The following is a 24031-nucleotide window of genomic DNA, read 5'->3' on the forward strand; positions in this document are numbered from 1 at the left end:
CTCCCCCTTCCATTAGTAAAAGGGGGTAGGCGATTAAATAAACGCCCATGTACGTCCGCTCTGTAGTATTGTTAGGTGAGGAGTTTTTGAACTATCCTGCTACGTTCAGAGAATATAAAATAAGGTGGTTTAACAAGTGCCTGATAAAGACCCACCTGTTTCAAAGTGTGCCAAGTTCCATGGTTCCTGCTGTTCCTGATGCCAAGTGGGCTCTGGAGAGTGTATGGGTGGTGTTTCTGTGTTATCATTGATGGGAGGATAGAGTTTCACTACCGAAACTGACTTTTCTGTTTTCCTTTTATTGTAGTGTAGGAATTGAGGGAAACTCGGTAGCAACACCCAAATGCCTAGTAGCAGAGGAAACTGGCTTTCCTGTCCATTTAACATCTCTCCAGTGAGGTCAGCACCCCTGCTTTCTCAGGAGACTTGAGAAGCTGGGGGGGGGGAGAGAAATGCAGTTTTGTCAGATCTTTCTCCTAAATTGTGTACTATATGCCATTCTTCTGCATTATGGGCTTCCATCTTCCCTAACTGAAGGCTCTTTTGCTGAATTTAGAAGGTGTTCCTCTATGCTTTTAATGATTGGCTCAGTGGTATAAGGTGTTGGACTTTTGTCCTTTTGTTGCTACAGGTAATCTGTTGAGGGTGTTAACGTTTGAGGAAGTTGGAGAAAAAAGATTTGTGCTCTGTAACCTAGGTGCTATTCAACAACTGGCAAGTGCTTCCATTTCACTCTTCAGAGGCATTCAAAAGCTTACTACTCCTTATCTAGGTCAAAAGGGATGCACACAGTGTGTTCCATTACCGTCCCTTACCATTTTAACAAGGAAGGGGTGGGTAAGTGCTTGGCAGGCATAACCTGTCACCAAAGTTGTGCGAAATCTGGCAATACAGCACCATACACATTTATTCCCTCCTGTGGCCACCATGTTCTGTTCCCCTCCTGCTGACCATTTAAGCCTAATCACTGATTCTCCTCTGGCTTTCTACATTTTGCAAAATGCTCCAAATTCTTTGAAATCTTAAATTTTGCAGGTAGAATAATGATGAAAAAGGATTAAATGTGGGTGAATGTGCATAATATGTTCCAATAACAGGATATTGGTGACTTTGTATAATGCATTCAGTATACAGTATATTTCAGTTACTGGTGAGATATGAATTGGCCTTTTCATGCAAATTCCTCAGGCCTGCCAGTTCACACACTCTTCCCCACCTGATGTTAGGGCCCTTCCTTCACTTACTGCCAAGAGGTCACTGGTTCCTGAAGCAGGAAACTGCGCCCACTGTAGGGTGAGGTGCCATTTGTGAGCAGAAGCAGGGAGGAACCCTGATGATTCTGACCATCTTTCCTTTTCAAATACAGTATTCATCAGAAGAGTAAAACAAAATTGCTGAAAGGTCTCCCCACCCACCCACCTCTGTGTTGATGTTGGTGAAGTAACACTGTCGCTCACATGCTTTCCTGCTGTGGGATGTAGCAACTGTCTGGTATAATGTACTTATAGTATTAGAAAAAGTAGGCTAGCTAGGCTCTAGCTCTGCTGATAAGGATTCAATGGTAATTGTGGATCACAAATTGAATGTGGTCTGTTGCAAGAATAGCAAAGGATTTTCTGTGATGCACAAAGTATTCCGTCCAAGTCATTTGAAATAATACTGTGCCTTCATTTTGATCCTGTTAACATGCAGGAGTAATAGTAAATACAACCCTCTCCCACCTGCCCTTTGCTACTTTCTTTCTGTTATCTCCCTTCATCTTTGTCCTCCCAGTCTTACATAGTAAGCCATCTGGGCAGGAGCGGCTTTTATACGTGAGGTCAGTGCAGTGTCTCACATAGACAATAAAAAAGGTTAAATAGTAGTGATGGTAATAACAGCTAGGCTGCTGGTAATGAGATGCACTTCAAAGGGAAATACTTCAACTGCAATCCTAACATAGGAGAAAATCCTCTTGGACTCAAGGGGATACCGATGATGATGATGATGATGATGATGATGATGATGATGATGATGATGAAATTTGTACCCCACCTATCTGCCTGGGTTGCCCCAGCTAAGTAATCGTACACACAGTACTGGAGAACTTGGGGGATAGGTGATGACAGAAATAAATAAGTTTAAGTTACAGGGTGTGCAAGCACATGGATTTTGATGTTAAAACGAACAATTAACAGGTGGAAGTCAACCAGTAGTGTTCCTAACAGCAGGAAACAAAGGCTTTGTTAAAAATTTAGAAAGCAAATCCTTAGCTGTAAAAGCAGCAGAGATAGGAGGCTAGTTAGCTAGTGAATTCACGGCCATCTTCACTGGAGAGTTTAAGAGGAGGTTTGGCAAGCCGCCTCTTGATTGTTTAGGCCTAGGTGAAATAATTCCTATCTTAATACAGAGGCATTACCACAAAAATCCATTTGAGGCCTCCAGTTATTCAAGGCTTAGCATTTTAACGCCTATCCTAGTCAGCTGCAGAGAAATCTCTAGTTCAGTATGGAATGTCAACAAAACTTGAGTAGGATTTATGGAGCAGATCTCTGAAGTTATTTGGCCCTCCCCAAAACTATACATTGTGCTTTAAATTTTGAAATCCTTAGGATGCTTCATGCTAGTTTAAGTTTAGATGTGTCAGTATTTCAAAATGATTTGTTTTATAGGTAAAGATTATAGCTTTAGGGCTTTCAGCCTTTTGCCTTCTGCATTTCTGCCAAGATGGGACCTTGTCAGCACTTTGTCTCCTGTATGTCTGCTGTCTAGACAAATTAAAATTCAGCACCCGTGAGGAGTCTTGTTTAGAGCTAATTCCATGACCTGTAAATGCCTATAGTCTTGATGGGTTTACGCTCTGGAGTGTGTGATTATATTTTTCATAATTGCTTGAAATGAGAATATTGTGAATCAGGAAGACTGGGGAGGCCCACATTCAAATCAACGTTGAGCTGTGAAGCTTACTGGGTCAACTTGGGCAAATCATCATCTTGCAGCCTGACATACCTCAAATGGGTGCTGAGAATAAAAGAGGGAGGGGAGGAATACCAGGGCTTTTTTAGGGGGGACTCAGAGAAACTCAGTTCCGGCACCTCTCAGGTGGGTTCCGGGCTGCCACCTCTCAGGTGGATGCCATTGCCATTCTAAGAGAATGAGGGAGGTTTTCATGGTGAGTTCCAGCACCCCTTTTTCTAGAAAAATAGCACAGGGGACCATGTTTATCTCAGTGAGCCCCTTGGAGGAAAGACGGGATATGAATGTATTACTGAAACAGGGATAAGATCTTGTTCTCTGGCAGACTTTGGGAGAGAAGTCAAGGGAGCCAGATGCAAGTGCAGAATAGTGTAATGATCTCTGGGAGCTGAAAATGATGGGACAAGCCAGACCTCAGTGGAACTTTCAGCATAAAAGGAGACAAAATATTGCTTTGAAAATAGTTACTTTTGGCAGTGTTTGAAGGGGAAGTGTTGTTGGCAGTAGTGTTCTGACAATGCTGAAGGCTGTGCTTAGAATGTGGAATGCCTTGCCCTGTAGTTTGCTTTAGCTGTTCTTCAGTGTGGAGCACTCACAGGTTTGGCTGCGTTCCCTTGCTGTCCCACCCTCTAGGGAACACCCTGTAGCCTGTTTCTCTGCTCTGAATCAACTTGCAAAGGCCTGCTCCACCCTGATCCCAGAACAGAGGCGTCAGAGGCTTGCTCCTGCTGCGCCAGTCCCAACACTTGCACGTTCCCAAGGACTGGTTTGGAGATGCACATACCGGTAAATTAGCAGAAAGGTTAGGATCTTGTGTCCTGCTGTATTACTCAAGGGCCTTTTCCTTTAGGAGAGAGTCATGTTGTTGGACCCAAAGACTATTTTAGGGTATCTTTGTTATGTGATTTGTCTGCATTATGCACAGTTTTTAACTTGGAGCAATAATTTGTCTCCTGTTAATACACACAGACACTTCTAAACCAAAGTCTTGACAGTTTGACGTTTTCTTCCTAGTTATTTCTAATCTTTGGTTTACTGTATTTAAATCTTAATCTGATAGTGTTTACCTATTGGTGGTTCTTGTTACAATTAGTTGTTAACTTCCTACAGAAAGGACTTGGGTACTTGTATTATTCATTATAAACCTTTGTAACCCACACAAATGTGTACCTGTGTGTTATGGAGCGATGAGCAGTACTGAACATGAACCCAGACCTGAGATTTGACAGTGGCTTCTTGTACTGAATCCAGCTTTGAAATGCCCATTTCATAGCTGAAAGAGAGCAAAGCATGCTCACCTATCAGAGTTATCATTGACTATTAATCATGGTTGCTGTATATTACCCTCCAGGATCAGAGGAAATATACCTCTGAGTACAAGTTGCTGAGGAGCAAGCATAGAAGAGGGCTAGTGCCCTCATACGCTCATATCCTGTTTGTGGGTTTCCCAGAGGCATCTAGCTGGCCACTGTTGAAAACGATACGTTGGACTTGATCACTCTTTGGTCTGATCCATCAGGGCTCTTCTTGTGGTCACAGCCATTGTAACTGCTGTGTTGGAATATCATGTGAGCATTTCAGGTGCCTGTTGGATATAGCCTGTGGTGAGAAAGATGAGAGACAACACCCCTCTTTTTGCCCCACCTCTAAACAAACCTGGCCTGTACTGTTGTGTGGCCTTGTCATTCGATTTTAAAAAACACATTTTAGTGGTGAACTGCTCCCTAGTGTACTGCTTCAACATGGGAACATTGTCTTGCCTTTTAAAAGTGGTGAATGTTAGGATGCTTAATCTCCCACTGTTTGCTTTTCCTTCATTTTCCTTCATTCTGAGGATGTGCTCTTCCTCTCTTGAGTGCTGCAAGTGTGTTTTGCTGGGAGTCGAGGTTTAACAGCAGCAAATGGCTGTGCAACTAGACTGCTGCCCAGAGCCCGATCTCTACAACCTTAGTAGTTCATGGCAGATAATTAATATGTCCCAATTCCATTTCATAGATAAAAACCTCTTTTGGCTTATGGAGGCAGTTAAACAAGTACGCATATACAAACAGCTAAAAGGTGTTTGGCCAGTATTCACCTCTGGACAGTCATGGAGTGATAAAATCCAGGTGATGAAACATTGACGTCATCTATCTAAAACGGGATTTATTTTCTACTCATTAACCCCTTTCCCTGGTTAATAGAAAATGTGCATCATCTCTGTGAGCATTTTCTGGAGTAAGCGACATATGCAGTGGTTGACCAAGGCATCTTTAAATTACAGTTTCAATGTTAAAACAAAAAACCCAATTCATATATAGCCTCAGTGCAGCCTGTCACTGGTAACTTCGAACAACTGGAATGTTCTCTCTTCAGCAGACAGCAAAATCTTGTCTCTGTGATGCAGCCTCCCAACTTGAATTCAACAATAGGCTTTCTGTGTTTCACAACATTTCAGGATCTTATAAGCCTTTCAGCAAGCAAAACTAGAAACCTCTCGCTTCAGGTGAAGCTCAGAAGTCAGGAGATAAAGTCAGATATAACATGGCAAAGTGATTAAAGTCTAGATCCATGCTCCTATAGTCCCCATTTTGTTTCCTGTGTGTGTGTCCACTTACCAAATAGAGTTCCTGTAGTCAGACAACCACAAACAGAATAGGCATACGTATCTAGAAAGCTTGAGCTAACTGTGACTTACTGAGATGCAGGGCAGAAAATCTTGCAAAATGGAGAACTTTCCTGTGATATGCTTCTCTGTGGAAAATTTTCCATTTCATAAGTTCATTTGTGACAACTAATGGATGTCAGTTGCAAGTAAATATTAGGTAAGATTGGCAATATCAGAGTTTGTAGCTTCATTTATTAAATACAAGTTAAGCAAACATGCTAATTAGATCATTCTCTAGGGAAAATTTCCTGATGCAAACTGAAATTTCCCTATGCAAATTTGCATAGGAAAAACCACTGGAAAATTTCCAATACAATTTTTTTAAAAAAACTTGCATTGTGACTGAGTTAATTGTACATGTTAGGAGTATGCTAGTAATTCTTCTTCTTTGGCGATCACTCATAGCCAAGTAAGATTGTCTTCCATGAACACGGTCTTAACAGTGAGTCTGTTGGTGACTGTGGAGGTCAATTCTGGATCCACACATCCTTCCACAGTGGGGATATAGGTTTCCAGGCAGGAGTTTATCATGGTGAGGATTTCCCAAACATGCCTTCCTCTTAGCTTGTTTCTCCCTTTTGTCCAGAGATTGTGCTTCTTCAAAGTCCATTACACCTTAGGTAAAGGCTGTTCTTGAATTGGAGTGCTTACAGGCCAGTGTTTCCCAGTTATCAGTGCTTATACTACATTTTAAAAGATTTGCCTTGAGAGTGTCTTTAAACTTCTTTTGTTGTCTACCGGTATTTCGCTTTCCATTATTATATTGGGAATAGAGTAGTTGCTTTGGAAGACGATAATCAGGCATCCAAACAACATGACCAGTCTAACAAAGTTGATGTTGAAGAATCATTGCTTTGACACTGGTGATCTTTGCTTCTTCCAGTACACTGACATTAGTTAGCCTGTCTTCCCAAGTGATGTGTAAAATTTTTCAGAAACAGTGTTGATGTAATCTTTTGAGGAGTTGAAGATGGTGTTTATAAGTAGTCCACGTTTAACAAACGTACAGTAAAGTTGGTAGTATGATAGCTTTGTAAACAAGCAATTTGGTTTCCCTGAGAATGTCCCGGTCCTCAAACACTATGCGCTTCAATTGGGAGAAAGCTGCGCTCACATAGCTCAGGCGATGCTGGATTTCGGCATCAGTGTTGGCCCTTGTGGAAAGAGAACTGCCCAGGTAGGAAAAGTGATTGACATTTTCCAACATTACACCATTAAGTTGAATTTGTGGTGCTGCAAAGGGGTTGTTTTGTGCTTGTTGGTGCAGCACTTTGGTTTTTTTTTATATAGAGCAATAGGCCAAGCTTTCCATAAGATTCTGTGAATATATTTAGGATGGTTTGGAGGTCATCCTCTGAGTGTGCGCACACTACTTTGTCATCAGCATACTGAAGCTCTATGACGGAAGTTATTGTAACCTTACTTTTTGCTTTCAGCCTACTCAGATTAAAGAGCTTTTCATTCATTTGATATATGATTTCTACTCTGGTGGGGAGTTTCCCTTTGACAATGTGTAGGATCATGGCGATGAAAATAATAGAGTTGGGGCAATAACACAACCCTTATTCATATGTGTGTGTTGTATGCCAATTATAAAAAGGAACTGTACAAATTAATGGTATCATTGCTGGCCTGTTTGTTGTTGTCTGGTTCAATGGATATTGTTGTTTTACATACTGTACTTCCATAATAGAGTTAACTGTGACAGCTGGTCTGGCTGTTACATTTCCACAGGAACATAGGAAGCTACCTCCTACAAAGTCATGCCATTGGTCTAGCTCAGTAATTTCTACGCTGACTGACAGCAGCACTATGGGGTTTCAAGCTGCGAGTCTTTCCCATCCCTGCCTTTAGACAGCAGTGATAGAACTAGGGTCCTTCCACATATAGAGCAGATGCTCTGCCACTGAGCTACAGCCGTCCCTTTTTCCCAAGCAAAGCCCAGTGGGATACAGAACTCCCACGGTAGTTGTTTGCCGTCTCGTGCCTATGAGTTGAAACTTGTGGCGCTTCTGTGCAAAAGCCATGATGTGGTTGGGATTTGCGTACATACATAGATTGCCTGGATAAAACCCTAGTTTCCACAACAAGGCAAAATGTCCCCAAGAAACACATATCCCAAAGCCATTTGCCAAACTGAGAAATCATAGAATCGTAGAGTTGGAATGGAGCCAAAGGGTCTTCTAGTCGAACTCTCTGCTGCGCAGGAATATTGAAATGCTTATAAATGGGGGAAAGCTTTGTTTCCTTCCTTGCTCTTCACTCTTTTCAGGCTACCACAAGGGGCTACCGTAGATAGGTGTGAGCAGGCAAGCCAGTAAGATTTTGTTGTGATCTTATTTGCAAGACTACTTTACTTATAAACTGTGTCTACCCGACCTGATGGCACAAATAGAGAACTGCTGTTGTCTAGTGATATTAAGTTCTATACCTGTTTCTGGTCCGGCTTTCTTTCTTCCTTGTTGGAAAAGTGCTCCCTAGAATTCAAGATAATGCGTCTTTCCAGAGGCTTGCCTGTCCTTTTCCATTTCCTCCTTTTCACCTTGTGCTCTCCTTTGTGCCCCTAGGTCCATACCTTGGGCGACTGACCCTCGCTGCTGACTGGCCACATCTCCCTCATGCCGCTTGGACTAGGCCGACGGAAGAAGGCCCCACCGCTGGTGGAGAATGAGGAAGCCGAGCCCATTCGCAGTGGCCTGGGCGGGCTGGGGGTAGGCAGCGTTGGTGTGGTTGGCGGGGCACTTCAGCCTGGCCTCCCCCCACCCCCTGCCAGTCTCCGCCCTCGACTTGTGTTCCACACCCAGCTGGCCCACGGAAGCCCCACTGGCCGGATTGAGGGCTTTACCAATGTCAAAGAACTGTACAGTAAAATTGCCGAGGCCTTTAAAATCTCACCAGCCGAGGTAGGCGCAATCATCATGTTTTCCTGGGTGGGAATGCCCGTTTAGTGTTGGGAATGGCATGGCTAATTCAGCTTGGGTGGGGCAGGTGCCAGGGTCAACCACAGTTTGGATTGGCATGAGGCTGTGTTTAAGTAAATATCTGGGAGCTTATGCTGGAGGTCTGTCGCCAAAAGCTTCCAGGTCTCTTACCTCTCGAACTGAAGGAGCAGACCCCACTGGTGCACTTTGAGTACTATCTCTAAAAGCAGTCAGGATGCCTGTAACGTCAAGTGCTCATGCCTCCTTTCCCATTATCTAGGTGATGTTCTGCACCTTAAATACCCACAAAGTGGACATGGAAAAACTGTTGGGTGGCCAGATTGGCCTAGAGGATTTCATCTTCGCCCACACAAAGGGCCAGAGGAAGGAGGTTGAGGTGTTCAAATCTGAGGAAGCCTTGGGCCTGACCATCACGGACAACGGAGCTGGCTATGCTTTTATCAAGGTATCTTTGGGTAGGCTCAGCTTGTGCTGCTCTCCTACTGAATTCTTGCTGCTGTTGAAGGAGGGTGTATGGTGCTTCCATTTTGTGGGTGTGGTTTTTTGTTTTTTGTTTGGTCCACTGTGTTGCTTGCATTGTTCTTTCTAATCTATCAGCTTCAGGGAGGCTATTTTAACTTTCAGAGGTTTCTTCCCAAGAAGCCACTAAGCCCAGTGCTTACCCTAATCCTCATACTGTGAGCTATGAATCTTCCTTGATCTGAACCTTTCTGGGAGCTAATGTGTCTTATGGGAACTAGGGAGTCCAACCCACCCATTCCTAACAATTACCCTTTTTTCCTTCCCACTCTGGCTGAGAATGTATTCTTTTACCAAGTGATTGTATAATGCACAAGGCTCCCTAATACACCTGCTGGCCTTTTCTACATGAAACATGATAACCAGGTTATCTTCTAGGGTCTGAACAGAAAAATCCTGATAAACCAAGTAGTCTAGAAATGCTAAGCATTTGGGGTGGGGGTTTTTTAAGGGAAAAAAGATGACCACAGAGCCTAGGGCTTGCCAATCAGAAGGTCAGTGGTTCGAATCCCCGCGATGGGGTAAGCTCCCATTGTTCAGTCGCAGTTCCTGCCCACCTAGCAGTTCAAAAGCACATCAAAGTGCAAGTAGATAAATAGGTACCACTCCGGCGGGAAGGTAAACAGTGTTTCCGTGCGCTGCTCTGGTTTGCCAGAAGCAGCTTAATCATACTGGCCACATGACCCGGAAGCTGTCTGCAGACAAATGCTGGCTCCCTTGGCCTATAGAGCGAGATGAGGGCGCAACCCCAGAATCATTCGCGACTGGACCTAACAGTCAGGGGCACCTTTACCTTTACCTAAGAAGGATATGATACAGAGATTTTTAGTTATATAAAAGTTTGAGGAAGCAGATAAGAATTTCTTTTATAGATGCTTTGGGGCACTCAGTTGAATTAATTGGAAGTAGATTCAAGTGAGAGAAGAAAATGATACAGATGATTCATTCAGTTTGCTGTCACAAGATAGGCTGATGGCCACTGACTTGGATGGCTTTAAAATGAGATAGGACAACCCAAGTATAATAGCCACAATAGCAAAATGGAACCTCCAGTTACTGAGGCAGTGTATCCCTGAATATCAGTTGAAGGAGCTAACAGAGGTTTATTGCTATTATAGTTGGAAAAGAAGTTGTACTAGCTAAATCTTTGCTTTTGTCCAGCATTCGTGTTCTTACTCTCTTTAAAGTCTGTGCTAAAATTATTTGAGTAATATGATAAGAAACCATAAATTATGCTATGTGGAAATATATTCAATTTAACTGAATTAATGTACTTATTTACATAGTGGACAAGTTAGCACATAATACTTATGGTTTATAAAAGCATGGATTAGCATTATGTGTGGATCCTGTTCAGTGGCTTAACAGTAGTTCATTTACTGCCAACATACCGTGAGCTAGGTGAAACTATAGTTGGTTTGGTTTGGTTTGGTAACCTTAGTTTGGTCTTTTTTTAAAAAAAAATCAGTTTTCAAAAATTTACAAACAGATACACTACAGACACATACATCCAATACAATTACATATTTGACTCCCCCCCACTTTTGTGGTTTCTTAATTTTAGTTTTTTACACTGCATTTTCTACTTTGCTCCATTTTTATGATAATCTTCTGTTTTTCTCAATAATATTTTTAACTGCTTGTTTTAAGTTAACCCTACAAATGAACTTACTTGCATACCTAGATTTTTCAAATATTCAACAAGTTTTCCCCAGTACTACTGAATACAGAAGCTTGTCCACCTGACTACACTAACCCAACCCCACTCCATTTTCTAACTACCAGTAGAATAGTTTTTCTGTTCTTCCTTCTTTAAAAGTGCATGTGGTGTTGTTGTTTTTGTGTGTGTGTGATTCCTCAGATTCTGCAGGAATATTGGATTCCACTTTTCAGGTTATATGTTCCTAGACACTTGGAGCAGAGCTATACCTCTGATACAAGAGCCTCAATCCTCTTTGTACCCTTGCTTATGTTCCCTTCGTACGGTTGGTTCATAAACTAGGGATTAGCTAGTTACATTCTGGAAAATACTGGAGCCTGCTGTACTTTAACAACACTCATTCTCTCCTGGAGTAGATAACTTTAGACCACCTACCACATGGCCCTGTTCCAGCTTTCTTGCGGAAAATAAGTTGAGGCTCTGCTTGAGATGGGTGTTTTCTCTTGGAGCGGTTGGAACTCCCTGGGAGCGTGGCAACCTGTGCTTTCTCAAGGAGGTGTAAAGGAGCTGTAAGACTAGTGGCAGTTTGGTATCTTTGGACAGAGAAGGAAATCTTCACGTGGCATTGGGCAGAGCTGCCACAGTACCTGCCTTGTAGATAATAAACAATTGCTGTCTCCACCCAGGGTTCATCAGCTTCTGGAGGAAGTGACTGTGTATTATCACAGGATGATCTGAGGGAGTCCCTGCCCTTTTAAAAACAGCACAACACTGCAGTGTTTGTTTTTAATGTGAAGGTTTGTTGTTGCAGTTCTTTAAGCAGCTTTAAAACAGAAATTTGTTCACCATTACCTAAATACCCTGTGAAACAGTATTCAGAACCTCTCCGTGCCAGTACTAGCCTGCTTCGGTTTCAGAAGCAGTCAAAGTCTGTTCTCCTTAGCAATACTCTCCCTTGTTCTGGTCTCTTCCCCCTTTTTTACTTCTCTTCGGGAGGCTACACTTCCTGATAGGTTCCTTGTATCATAAATCACGTGCAACCCCTCTCCATGCTTAATCCAGAGTGATTCTGCTGCACACTTCCACATGCAGTACAAACATGCACAGGCAGCGTCTCACACTCGGTTTGTAGTTCTGGGCATTCTTCACTCTTGCAGGGCAATACCTGCAAGGGAAGGAATGCTGCCACCCTGTTGCAGTGTAATACAGGCAGTCTGTCTAGGAACCATGGATCAGGGAAGAGATAGACTCAGGGTGCTTATTAACTGCAGGTTTGTGTGAAGAAGGCTCTTATTCCTTGGACTTGATGTGTGGGTTATTTGGTGATCCAGAAGCACTATTCCTTTTTCTAAACTGCTTCTAGAAGTATAACTTTGCTTGGTGAGGTGGGGTTATACCTCCTTCCAAGGTATTTGACAATTGCTTTTGCTGGAAACAGGATGCCAGACTGGTTAGGCTACTGTTTGCATCCACCATGAGTCAATTAAATATATAAGTGTAATTATGAGTCACAATCCTCAGGAAAAAAAGCTGCAGGTTCAGCACTGGAGCAGAATGGAGCAGGGTGAGCATTGTATGTACATAGTTTAGGGCTGTGGTGGATCCCAAGGCTGAAAGGTCGTGAGACAGGGGAGTTAAAACATGCTGAACACAAAGTTGGACTTCTTACTCCTCAGAGGTACATGGTCTTCTCTACTCGGAGGCCTGACAGTGGAGATTTTCCCACATGCTTAAAAGGCACATGATACATGTGGCAAAATACTCACCAAGGAATTGGTCTTGGCACACTAGTTGTCTAGTCATAACCAGGTGTTAAAAAAACATCAATGAAAATGATTCTTCCATTGGCTTGCTTTATTATGAGCTTCACTCTTTCTCTCACCAACTTGCTTCCTTCCCTGTAGAAATGCTGACAGTTGTCCATCATAAAGGTATGATTGTGAAGCTAGAATGGATGGGTGAACCTCGGTCAGCTTAGAGTTAGAGCCTGCCTCTATTGCCGTATAGTTTGTTACTTGATTTCTGGACACAATGTCTTCTTGAGGTGGGAAGTGTCAGGAAATGGTTGGGTCTGTATTTGCATCTTGACTGTTCCCATCTGTTGTTGGCAGAGAATCAAGGAAGGGAGTGTTATTGACCGGATCCAAGTCATCAATGTGGGGGACATGATCGAGTCTATCAATGGACAGAGTCTTATTGGCTGCCGGCATTATGAGGTCGCCAAAATGCTCAAGGACCTGCCCAAAGGCCGCACTTTCACACTGAAGCTTACTGAGCCCCGGAAGGCTTTTGGTAAGTGTATTCTGCACACTCTGAATTGCTGGAAAGTGTGTGGGGGGGGGGAGATAAAAATACATCATTCAAGAAATGGGGAGTTGGCAGCGTGCTGTTTCTCAAAGCAACTGTAGCTGAACTTTATTTTCACAAGAAATGGTGGCTTTTGCCCTCTTTTAAACTCTGCCCTTCTGGTCACTGATAGGAGATTCAGTTAGTCCCAGGGGCATGTTTCCATTACAAGCCAATCCACTGGTTAAAGGGGAGGTGAAACTAGGGACTCTGTAATTGCTGGAGGAAAATCTGTGCCTTCCCTTGCTTGAGGACTGCAATTTCTTAGACTGCCTCTAAGTTATAATAACCTGGGGTGGGACATCTTTTTTCGCTCAAGGGTCTCAACGTTCCCTCTTGACCAACCCTCTGTATGCCAGCCATGGGTATCACCATCCCACAGACTGTTGCATGTAATCTTCCATGCATGCAGTGCTCAAGCAAAATGTCAAGGGTACTTCAACTAACCTGTTGATGTCTTACTTTACAATAAGGTGACAGGTGCAGATTAGGCATAGAAAATGAAGCTGCAAGCTAATATCTGGCTTTGCCCTCGGTATTTCATCAAGTTAAAAAGAATTTGATTACCTTTGTACTGGAGCTTTTAAGCCAATTTCCATATCAGATTCCCAGTCAAAAGTAAGGGTATATCTGACTTCGTTTTCAAGAGCACAGCATGAATAACATTTGTACGCTTTGGCTAATGACACAGGCTTGTCTTTTGGCTTTCGCTGTGGCAATCAATAATTCTTTCAGTGGCGTACATTCCAAACACTTTCTTTAGGAACTCACACATTGGAGTAGGAAACAGGATCTAAGTTTCTACGATACACACGTTTAAGAGTAGAAAATTCATCAAAAAGAACCTCTGGTTTCTGTGCACCTTTTATAGGCAGGTTTATAGACTCTTCCTCTAAGGAAGAAGTGTTTTAATACTTGGCAACCACCTGGTGTAATAGGAGAAGGTTGACAAAGGGTGTGTTTGAATTCTCTACCTGTAGCAGGCTGGTTTCCTGTTAGCTTCTAAACTGAACTTTGAGCAAAACATGGTTTACATTTTGCTCATGACATGCAAGACAAAATTGTAAGTTTTGCACCCAATACAGACACACAGAGAAGTTTCCATGATGTGTATGAGCCTAGCTGAGGGAAACACAGAACCTTTCTTCTATTCAAAATGCAGTTTGTTTGTGTCACAGAATTAGCGAAGAGGCTGGGCTCTGTTTCAGTTGGGAGCAGACTCACCTGAGCTTAGAATTAAGGGAAGTTTGCCCTCTTGCAGTGTGCGCTATTTTGGAAGGTGTACTCTATGAGGACCTTTTTAAAAGAAAAATGGGATAAAAGCAATTTTCTATTTCTTATGGATGGGTGGCTATTCTCAATAATGTGTGGATCACACCTGCTGAAATTTAAATCAAGATAGGTGGCAGAATAAGATTTTGAGTAGCTGGAGAGGATGCCCTGTCTCCTCCTCCTCCTCCTCTTCTCTCTTCCTCCCCTTCCCATCCCCTGCCACTCCAAATGACTATCAAATCCAGAATACATTGTGCAAGATTGCATTGTTTATACAGCCCATTTTTCTTGCCACAGAATTTAAATTGTGTGCATGCAGAATTATTTTTCAGGTGCTGTGAGTGTATACAGACCAGAAAATAAGTTTATTTATTTAATATATTTTTTATTAAATTTTCAAATTTTGCATTTCAAATTAAACATATTTTATTATACCATACATTCATTGACCTCTCTCTCCTTCCAAGGGTCATTTAACTTATCCACCATTCCTGCATATTTTGATCTATGCCTCTAATTCTATTTTCCTATCTTACATTATTTCAATATATATTATACTGTTGAATTTACTTTAATACTGTCAGCGTTTTCAACTGTGCACAATTGTTTTCAATATACTCGACAAAAAATTCCCACTCCTCTTTAAATACCTGTTCTTCTTGCTCCCTTATTCTACTTATTAGACCTACTAACTGCATATTCTATCATCATAAGTTGCTAGTCCTCCTTGCTAAGGACCTCCGTCACTTTCCATTTTGGGGCTAGTAAAATCCGAGCCACTGTTGTTACATATATAAATATGTTTTTCTTGACTCTTGGAAACCTCTGTCTGAACAATTCCTAAGAGAAATGCTTCTGTTTCGGGGGGGGGGGGAGTTGTTTTGAACATTTTTTTCATCTCATTATATATCATTTCCCAATATACTTTAAACTTTTTTGCTTGCCCACCACGTATGGAAAAAAAGTTCCTTCTCTTTCTTTACATTTCCAACACAAATCGGATTCTGCATTATACATCTTAGCCAATCTACTCAGAGTTAAATACCATCTATGGATCATTTTCATATAGTTCTCTTTCAGTGTGTAGCATGCAGTAAATTTCAAATCATTCTTCCAAAGTTTCTCCCAGAGGTTTAGTTTTATATTGTACCCTATATCCATTCCCCAATGGGTCACTGACGCTTTAACCACCTTGTCTTTTGTTTCCCACTCCAATAATAATTTATACATTTTAGACAGTAGTTTTTCCTTATTCAGCAATAACTCTCTTTCAAATTGTGAGCTTCGGTCCAAAAAGCCATTTTTCTTATCTAATTTAAACATATTGTTTATTTGATGATACTCTACTGTAACCCGATCAGTAACTTGGTTCCTTACTTCTTCCATTGGTTTCAATCTGGGTTCTCTCCCTGAAAAGTCCAACAAGTCTCAAAAGGACTCCCTCTGTCTATCCATATTTATTGTCTTAATTGTAATTGCTTCGGTTGGCTATAACCATAAAGGTGTTTTTCTTTCCAACAAATTCTTACATTTCTCCCAGACTCTATACAAATTTCTCCCAATGACATGGTTCATGAAACTTTTATATATTTTGGCTTTCCCATACCAGAGACATTCATGCCAGCCAAATTTCATATCGTGAAATATGATAATAAGAAAATAAGTTTATGGCACTGGTTGACAGTTGTGCTGTAACACAGCCAACAGATGTCGCTGGTGCTTCAGCAGACTGGACATACTATTTTTGTAGAAAGGACTCTTATTCAAATTAGCTGTGGCCTCATGCCCAGGCAGTTGTTTGTAATTGACCTAATTTGCACATTGGTTTCATGAGCATGGTGAAGGTTCAAGCCACAGCTGAGACATAAATTGCACTGGTTCTGTGCACTGATTTTGTATTAACAAAACAAAACATGGGATACTTTTCAGTAAAGTTCTTCAGAAAATGAGTAAGTTTGGGCTTCATATTGCTCGCCTCCTTTCATCTTTACTTATTTTGAGCAACTACTGTTTTCAAATATCTCTTCCAACTATATTATTATTTATTAGGCTTATATCTTCACCTCCCTCCCAAAGGAACCCAGGGTGGCAAATGTGTCGGTAGTTAAACAATACAGTTAAGAGTTTCTAAAAAATATTTTAAAACAATCACCTACTCTCGCAGCTCATAATTTCAGGGTTAACACTATCTTTTAGTCATAAAATGCCTGCGTAAAAAGGAACGTTTCAAAAATGCCTCCTGAAAATTAATAATGAAGGAGGCAGATGCACCTTCCTGGGGAGGGTATTCCACAAATGAGGAACCACCACTGAGAAGGCCCAATTACGAGTCTCTGCCAATCCCCACTGGTTTCACTGTTGATCGTAGTCTCAATATGGGTGGTAATTGAAGGTGCTTTTTTAGGTTCTTGGGTCCCAAGCTGTTTAGGGTTTTGAATGCTAGTATGTTAGACTTGGTAGTTCACACACAGCCCCATGATCCCATCAGGCTACCCCACTTACCAACCCAAGAGCCACGTTCTGCATGAGCTGCAGCCTCCAGATCATCTTCAGGGGCTGCCCCACATAGAGCTTATTGCAGTAGTCAAGCAGTTGGTCACCAGAGCATAGCAGCTTCCTAATAATGGATATCTGCAGTTTTCAGGATTCTAACAAGCTTGCACAAATGTGGCACAGGAGCTTCGTTAAGCACCTGCACCATATAATTTACATTATGGTTGAGGGAGTTTTCACATGTGCAGTTCTGGGATTTGGAATGTGCTGGCAAAACCTGGATATACATTTAGTTTAAAATCTCTCTCAGATGCATTAACAAAATATATAGTGCACACAAGTAACTTCAGTATTGGGAGAAAAGCCCTGGAGAGGCAGTCCTCGTTTGAAATTGTGGTGCTGCAGTCTTCTCTCGCCAGCAGAGGTCAGGGTGGCACCAGCTCAATAGCATTCTCTACCCTGAGCCAAATCTCTGCTGGGTGGAAGAAACTCCTTTTACACATCCTCTTCCTAGGCAAGCAGAGAGGGTGGCCCTTGCCATGTAGTAAGGTGGAATAGCTAGCTTTGGGAGAGCAGAACTGGTATCTGAATGGAGCAGCAATTTTTCTCAGTGTTGGCTCAAGTGAGCGCAGAGTGGGGTGGGTTTCCCTTCTCTATCCAGAAGCTTTGCTAGGTCTCTAGAGGAGGGATCCTGCACTTAGTCAGTATAAAATGGGAAGGTTATCCATGATGGGGAAGGAGAAGCAGGATATTCTTAAGTGACCCAGAGGAGAACTGAGGAAGTGAGAGGTTTGTGGAGCAAAACTTGGGCTGGACTTCCCTTGAAAGAAGATGGGCAGGAAGCTCCATGTCAAATACACAAAGCTCAGTTTTTCATTTTATCTCCTGCATGGTGAAGACTCCTGCTCTTAACAACTGTGTTCTGGGTAGGATCCAGCTCCCTTTTGGTCAGAGCCTTGTGCTGTCATTATATTCCTCTGTGGCTGGTGCATTAGGCTGGTTGCCATACAGGATGTCTTTGAATCCTGGTACTAAGTAACCTCCCTGCGCCTGTAGTGTTCTACTTAGCAGAGAGAGCCTAAGATCACATTGCTGGGTAATAACCGCACCTTGGAGTTCCGTGTCTGCGGTGCTTCCGCTATGCTTAATGCTTCTTCGTGTTACCCAGAATAGGTCACGAGCAGTTCCAGTTTCTAAATGCATTGCAACCCCTGCTGTGTTTGCAGCACAGCTTATCCATCATTTCAGTCTGCCTCTGCCACTGCAAGTTTCTTCCTCCTTGAGTGACTCACCAGACAGTTCTGGGAAGGATGATTTTCCACTTTCCAAGTTATTCCTTCCTTGGCTGTGGCTGTTGTGTGTGTGTTTGTTCTTCACTTTCATCTCCTCTGCTGGATTAATATTTGTTAGTGCTTCAGGAATGGTCGCACTGATTCCCTCCTCTCCATCATGCAATACTTGGATGTGAATGATGTTCTTTGCTAAGCTGGCTGGCCAGCGGGGGGTGAGCAGAAGAAACACAGAGGAAGAGAGAAACAGAATTAGCACTTTTCCAGTAGAACAATTTTTCCTGTTAATTTTTGGAACCACCAAGTCATCCCCAAATGGGGTTCCATTTATTGCCTAGACACTGGATCATTTTGAAAGCAACCAATGTTGCTCTTTAACCTGCACAGGTATTTCGCAGGTTAGGAGAGCTGAGCTGTGGAATGATTCATTGGTTCCAGAAACAGGGCTTTTGCTTTTGGGATTTGCCAGTGAGACAGCAACTTGGTTCCAACAACTTGGAACCATAGCGAACAAACCGGTTCTTCTTCCCAGTAAGCCTTGGTGCAAGCCAATACTTGCATAGTCCCTAAAAGAGCCTCATTTGAATGTCTGTTAGCCCCTCTCTCAGTCTGCCTTAGGACAGTGACATTTTATTTTCCTCTTCTTTCTTGCTTTGCTGACCGTTTAGATGAAGAGTTTATGGAGAACTAGAAAATTTGACTGCTATCTTGTGATACTTTGCTTGGCCTAATAAAGGTATTGCCTTAATAAGGATTTTGGAATTTTTCTTCAGTACAGCATTGCTACCTATACTTCTTCGGAGAGAGATATCAGTTACCATTTGAACTCATTTTGTTGTCTGCCTTCACATAACTGTATGAGTTAGGGCATAAACTCTTTGACAACCATCCACATGTCCAGAAAATATATATTTTACAATAATAACACCAAAGTATTTTTGCTGCAGATAATAAACCGACAGCAAAGTTACTGTCAGGATGGCCTAATAGTATGAATAAGCTCCAGCAAAATTTCATATCCTGACATCTTTATAACTTTCCCCCTAATACTTCTGGGATCTACTTGTTTTGAATTTAATGTTGTAAGAGAAATAAACAGGCCACTGACTAGCATTTTGATGTAAAAATAAAATGGCCATTAAAAAAATTATCCAGGTGCCAATTTTTGATGCAGTCGAATGTGTTAGCTGGACCCTTGGTTATGGCTTGGTCTACATTGTGGAATTTTTCATTTCTCTACCAGTATGTGGGACTATACGGTCCTCATGGGCCCACCCTGAAGCAGAGGTCTCTTTCCCAGAAATCCACAAGTGTTCTTTCCACTCATGCCGTAAACCGATTTGAGCTATTGCCTGCTAACTGCCAGGTTCCATCCTTAAACACTTTCATCAATCTCACATCACATATTTGTTTAGACATTGACCCTTTATGTTGGAGCAATGAAAGAATCTCCTGGAGCTGCACTTCCCTTGCTCTTTATCTTTCTAGTTGGTCTTTTTGGTAAAGGCCAATTACTGCAGTCCTCTTGCTATAACAGAGATATGATGGAGGGGGCACTGCTAGAATTGTCCCTAGGCGAATAAAATGGGGGTTCAGGGTGAACAGTCTTAGTCTTGGGAAATCAATACTTTCTCTCCATGCCCTCGTTCTGTGTGTGCACTTTGGTCCTACTGCTTTTCTGTTCCTTTTCATTGGTATTTTAGCTGGCTGTTTAATGCACGGTCTACATTGATGGGCTCCTCTGAATTGCTGTGTGTGTGTCCCCACCCCACCCCTTTCAGATTAGCTATTTCACTGGCTCTCATTGCTCTTCAGAATGAAGGTGATGAAAAGGTTGTTGACGTCTGGACACCTAGCCAAGTCTAAAGGCAGGCCAGCCAAGAATACTGAGTCTTTGTCGCCCAGTTAGGGTTGTATCATTCCTTGGAATGTCCCCACAATGGAGCTGAAAGGGCAGAGGCAGGAAACCTACAAAGAACAGGGCCAGGAACATCTGGGGTTAGTACCCAGCTTCTGGCCAAACACATGTCCCTGCCAGACCAGATAGAACAACCGAACATTTTATGTGTACTGCTTCTGTCTATGCATTCCCAGCTCCGCCGTAGGGAGCTGTAAGCAGACTCTCAGCAGTTGAGGAGGCCCATGTAGGGTCTGTGTATAACCTCATGCTGGCTGCATGAAGCAGTGGAACTGGACCTGAGTGAATGTTGTTTTTCCCTATTTTGTGTGTGTATGTGTTAGAAACTGTTGCTTATAAATTATGGGTAGGAGAGCAGTCTGTGTAAATCCTTTGCCCTTTCCTTCTTAACCGAGAGCACCTCTTCTCTGCGGCCAAGTGTACTCCTCAGGAAGGGAATGCAAAGCAAGAGCCGCTGCAGCAGAGGAAAACTCATTCTCGTGTCTGTCCCCATGTGAAAGCCAGTGGGGCAGTTTGGAGACCACAGCTCCTGTGCAAGTCTGCCCTAGCATCATAAAACGCAGGGAGGCAGGATATAGAGAGAGGTCCCATTGCTAGGTCTGCATCCTGGTCTTTCCTACAGGCAGCATGTCGGTTCTCAAAGTTGGTGTTCAAGGTTAGCCTTGCCAGTTATTGTCTGTCGCGTGGCTCTTTAATTGTGCCATACGTTTGAGCTCAGCCCAAGCCCATCACAATGTCTAAGGGCAGTCTGCCGCCAAGATTACAGCCTTTTCTGATCTTAAACCTGGCACAGCCGCAGCCCATAATGTGCTAATTTGCACTTGGAGGATAGTGGAATGCTGGAGGGATCTGAGGGTGGGTGTGCTGGAGGCTTGGAGGAGCCAGGCAGCTGCTGCTGGGGATGGTGCCAGGATGTCGTGAGCAGGCAGTTGTTTTTCTCTGGATTACTGAACTCTGCAAACCCCAGCTTGCTGGACATGGGGCTCCTCTGTCCTTGTTAACTAGAGAGCGGTTGCCTAGATTGTACAATTTGTACCATGCAGCTCTGACATTGGGATTATGTGATAAGGCAAAGGAGAAGGCTGACTTCACTGATGGCAGGGGCAGAGTATTGGGTTCCTCTTCTTGCAGTTTGCCAATTGATCTGTAGAGCCTATTCCCAATCAACATGTCTGTCGATACAATCAGGAAGTGTAGTTTCAGAAAAGCACTATTAATCTGTCTTGCCAGTGCCGCCGCCACCCTAGGGTGGCCGGGCTGATGCACCATGAGGAGCCAAGGCCACTGGAGATGAGGCACCTCAGGAAAATACGTACCAGCCATCTGGCGTTACATGTCTTTAGCTGCCCCTGGAGAAAACTCTGGTTATAATTACAGACAACACCACAGCTGTGTGCACATAAACAAGGAAGGAGCACATGTGTGTGTTGTGGAACAACCTGGCAGGTCCTTGGGAGCGGTGTATTGAAGCACCGGATGAATCACATTGGTGTGACACAAGCACGAAGTGTGCTGATGTATGTGGCAAAAAGGGAGGAGTTACTTTCTGGAAGAGAAGAATACTGGCCTGTGCAATCTTCCTCTAGTTTTAGAGAAGGATCTCAGTTTGGCGGTAGACCACAAGATTTGCGTGCTTGGGCATCTCCAGTGAGGGCTGGGAAGGACCCTTGTTGCAGCCTTGGAGAACCTCCTCTCAGTCAGCCTGGATCATGGTGAAGAACCAGCAGCCTGCAGTGCAGATGTTTCCCGTAAAGTCTTTGTGACCACATAGGGGTGTGTGATATTTGAGGAGTTGGTAAGAATGGCTCATTCTGCCTTGCCCATTTATGGCATTTGCCCCCTTGTGTGGCCATTAGGAAGAAAAAGTCCCATGAACACAAATTGGATCTTTTTATAAGCCAAATTCCTATGCAAGGGAAGAGAGAGAAGCATGGAGTGGAGATAGCTCAGGAGGGAGATCTACATGACTGAGTATGGCTGATCAAAAGTAGCTTTGGCTTTGGCTCTGCCAACATTTGGCTTTGGAATGCAGCCCCACAAGATTACCCAAAGGCTGGCTATACAGCCTTTGACCTTAAAAAGGCTCCTTGCTCATGGTGTGGACACTTCTGAGCTAGATAGAACAACCTGCTGCCATCTGTATGTTTTGAACTGCAACTCCCATGGCATGAGCCCTGGCCAGTGGTCAGGGATTATGGGAACTGTAGTCCAAAACATGGAGAGCACCAGTTTAGGGAAGGCTGCCATAGAGTGCTGGCCTGGCCTCTCATGCAAATCAGGAATTGCTCTACCTGTCTGGCTGATAGAAGAATGACTGCACAATCTCTCATTATGAATGCAGGCAATTATAGTGAACTATAGAAAACCTAAGTTGTTCCTTTATAAATGAAGAGCTAGGAGCATGTAGAAGAGGTGCTAAGCTTTTGCTCCAGAGCTGCCTCTCACTGTCTCTTTTGGAATCTCTGTTTCTTACTTATTAAGTGTCTGAGTTACTGCATTGAAAGTATATGTTGCAGTGGCTTCTCACATCGATAACAAAAGCATTTCTTTCTCCTCCAGCAATTAACTAAAGTTTTCTATAGAAGTGACTGTTGAAGCCTGTCCTCCAGTTGGAAAGACCCGCTCTAGCCTGGAACATGAATGTAGTCCTCATTAAATTATTGGGGACACTCACACTCTGCTGCCCAAAGCTTGGCCATTTCTTCTTGATTATGCTTATGCAGAAGCACCTGACCACTCTCGTGAACGCATCTGCCTTATAAGCTGGCAGACTAATCGTCATGACAAAGGAAGTCAATGCTTCATCCCAGCGACATTCCTAGAATATTGTGTTCTTCCATTCCCAGCCAGGGCTTTAACCTGCCAGTTACTTTTCCAGGACCACACACTGGATTGGAGGCTGCCTCCCACCAATTAGTTGTGTTGGGCATCTGACTTCAGAGAACAAAGCAAATTTGAAAGCCTCAGCACTTGTTTTAATTCCTTTCTCAAAGCTGCCCCCGTGTCATTGCACACTTCTGTTATGACAGAGATTTTAAGCAATGATTTGAACTAATATGAAGTGATTTTTAGTTCCTTTAGGCAGGAAATCTGCGTGGACTTTTGAGCTTATTCAACTAGGCCAGTGTATACCACAGAATATACATGGGGGAAATAGCTTGGCAGAAGTTTTCCATTTCTAAGCACTGCATTCCTGCTGATAGACTCAGATCATATGCTGGGTTTGGGAGGATATCACTGCAGTTCTGTATTCTTTTGCACCATTCATCACCCTTCCATTAATTGATTGTGAAAAAGAGTGGTACTTCGATTTCATGAAAGCCTTCCCCAACCTAGTGCCCTCCAGATGTTTTGGACAAAATTCCCTATTGTCCCCAGCCAGTTTAGTTGGCTAATCCTGTTAAGTGCTTCATTATAGAATTGATACTTTCCATGTCCCTCCATAAAGTGTCCTGTGTTAATGTCATCAGATTAACACAACTGCCATAGACCCTCTGTTCACGTAGTTCAACACAATGTTCTGTAGGCAAAAATGCAAAGTGTCTGAGATAAAATATTATCTTGTGCATTTCCACTGTAAACTATACAGAAAGGGCCCGCTATATGCAGTGGCCTTTCTGTTACTGCTTGTAAGTGGCGAGAGTGCTTTGGATAATGTTGCTGACTTAAGGAAAAGGCTCCTGCAGCTACAGTCTGCTTGGAGGTTAGAGAATAAGTTTATAAGCAGTATGAACATAAGCTACAGGGAAGGAAGCATCCAGATCAGCAACAGGCCAGACAGTTGCAGCTGTGTAAAGAACTGCTCAGTCAGCCAAACCTCCTTATCAGGTACTCGATGAACCACCACAAACCAGTGATGGCAACAGGGGCCCAAAGCAATTGCAGAAGTCGGGAAATGGCAAGGAGATTAGGACATTGTGGCTGATGGTTTCACCACCCTCATACACTGTTCAGAGGAAGTGAGCAAAGACTGCTTTCTCAAGCTTGCAG

General features: G+C 43.0%; 1 protein-coding gene across 3 annotated transcripts in view; it reads left to right on the forward strand.

The window, feature by feature from the left end:
* GIPC1 (GIPC PDZ domain containing family member 1) overlaps positions 1 to 24031 on the forward strand; it is a 30180-nt gene that overhangs the window by 852 nt on the left and 5297 nt on the right. For 2 of the 3 annotated variants that reach the window (XM_053376303.1, XM_053376302.1), the window contains exons 2-4: positions 8170 to 8505; positions 8804 to 8989; positions 12835 to 13015. In XM_053376303.1, the coding sequence (XP_053232278.1) occupies positions 8221 to 8505; positions 8804 to 8989; positions 12835 to 13015 (652 nt within the window). In that variant the 5' untranslated portion in view covers positions 8170 to 8220. Of the gene's footprint in view, positions 1 to 1188; positions 1294 to 8169; positions 8506 to 8803; positions 8990 to 12834; positions 13016 to 24031 lie in introns of all 3 variants that reach the window. The other variant, XM_053376301.1, reaches the window with a different exon arrangement.

The sequence above is a fragment of the Podarcis raffonei genome, chromosome 2 (genome assembly GCF_027172205.1).
Source record: "Podarcis raffonei isolate rPodRaf1 chromosome 2, rPodRaf1.pri, whole genome shotgun sequence".
NCBI lineage: Eukaryota > Metazoa > Chordata > Lepidosauria > Squamata > Lacertidae > Podarcis > Podarcis raffonei.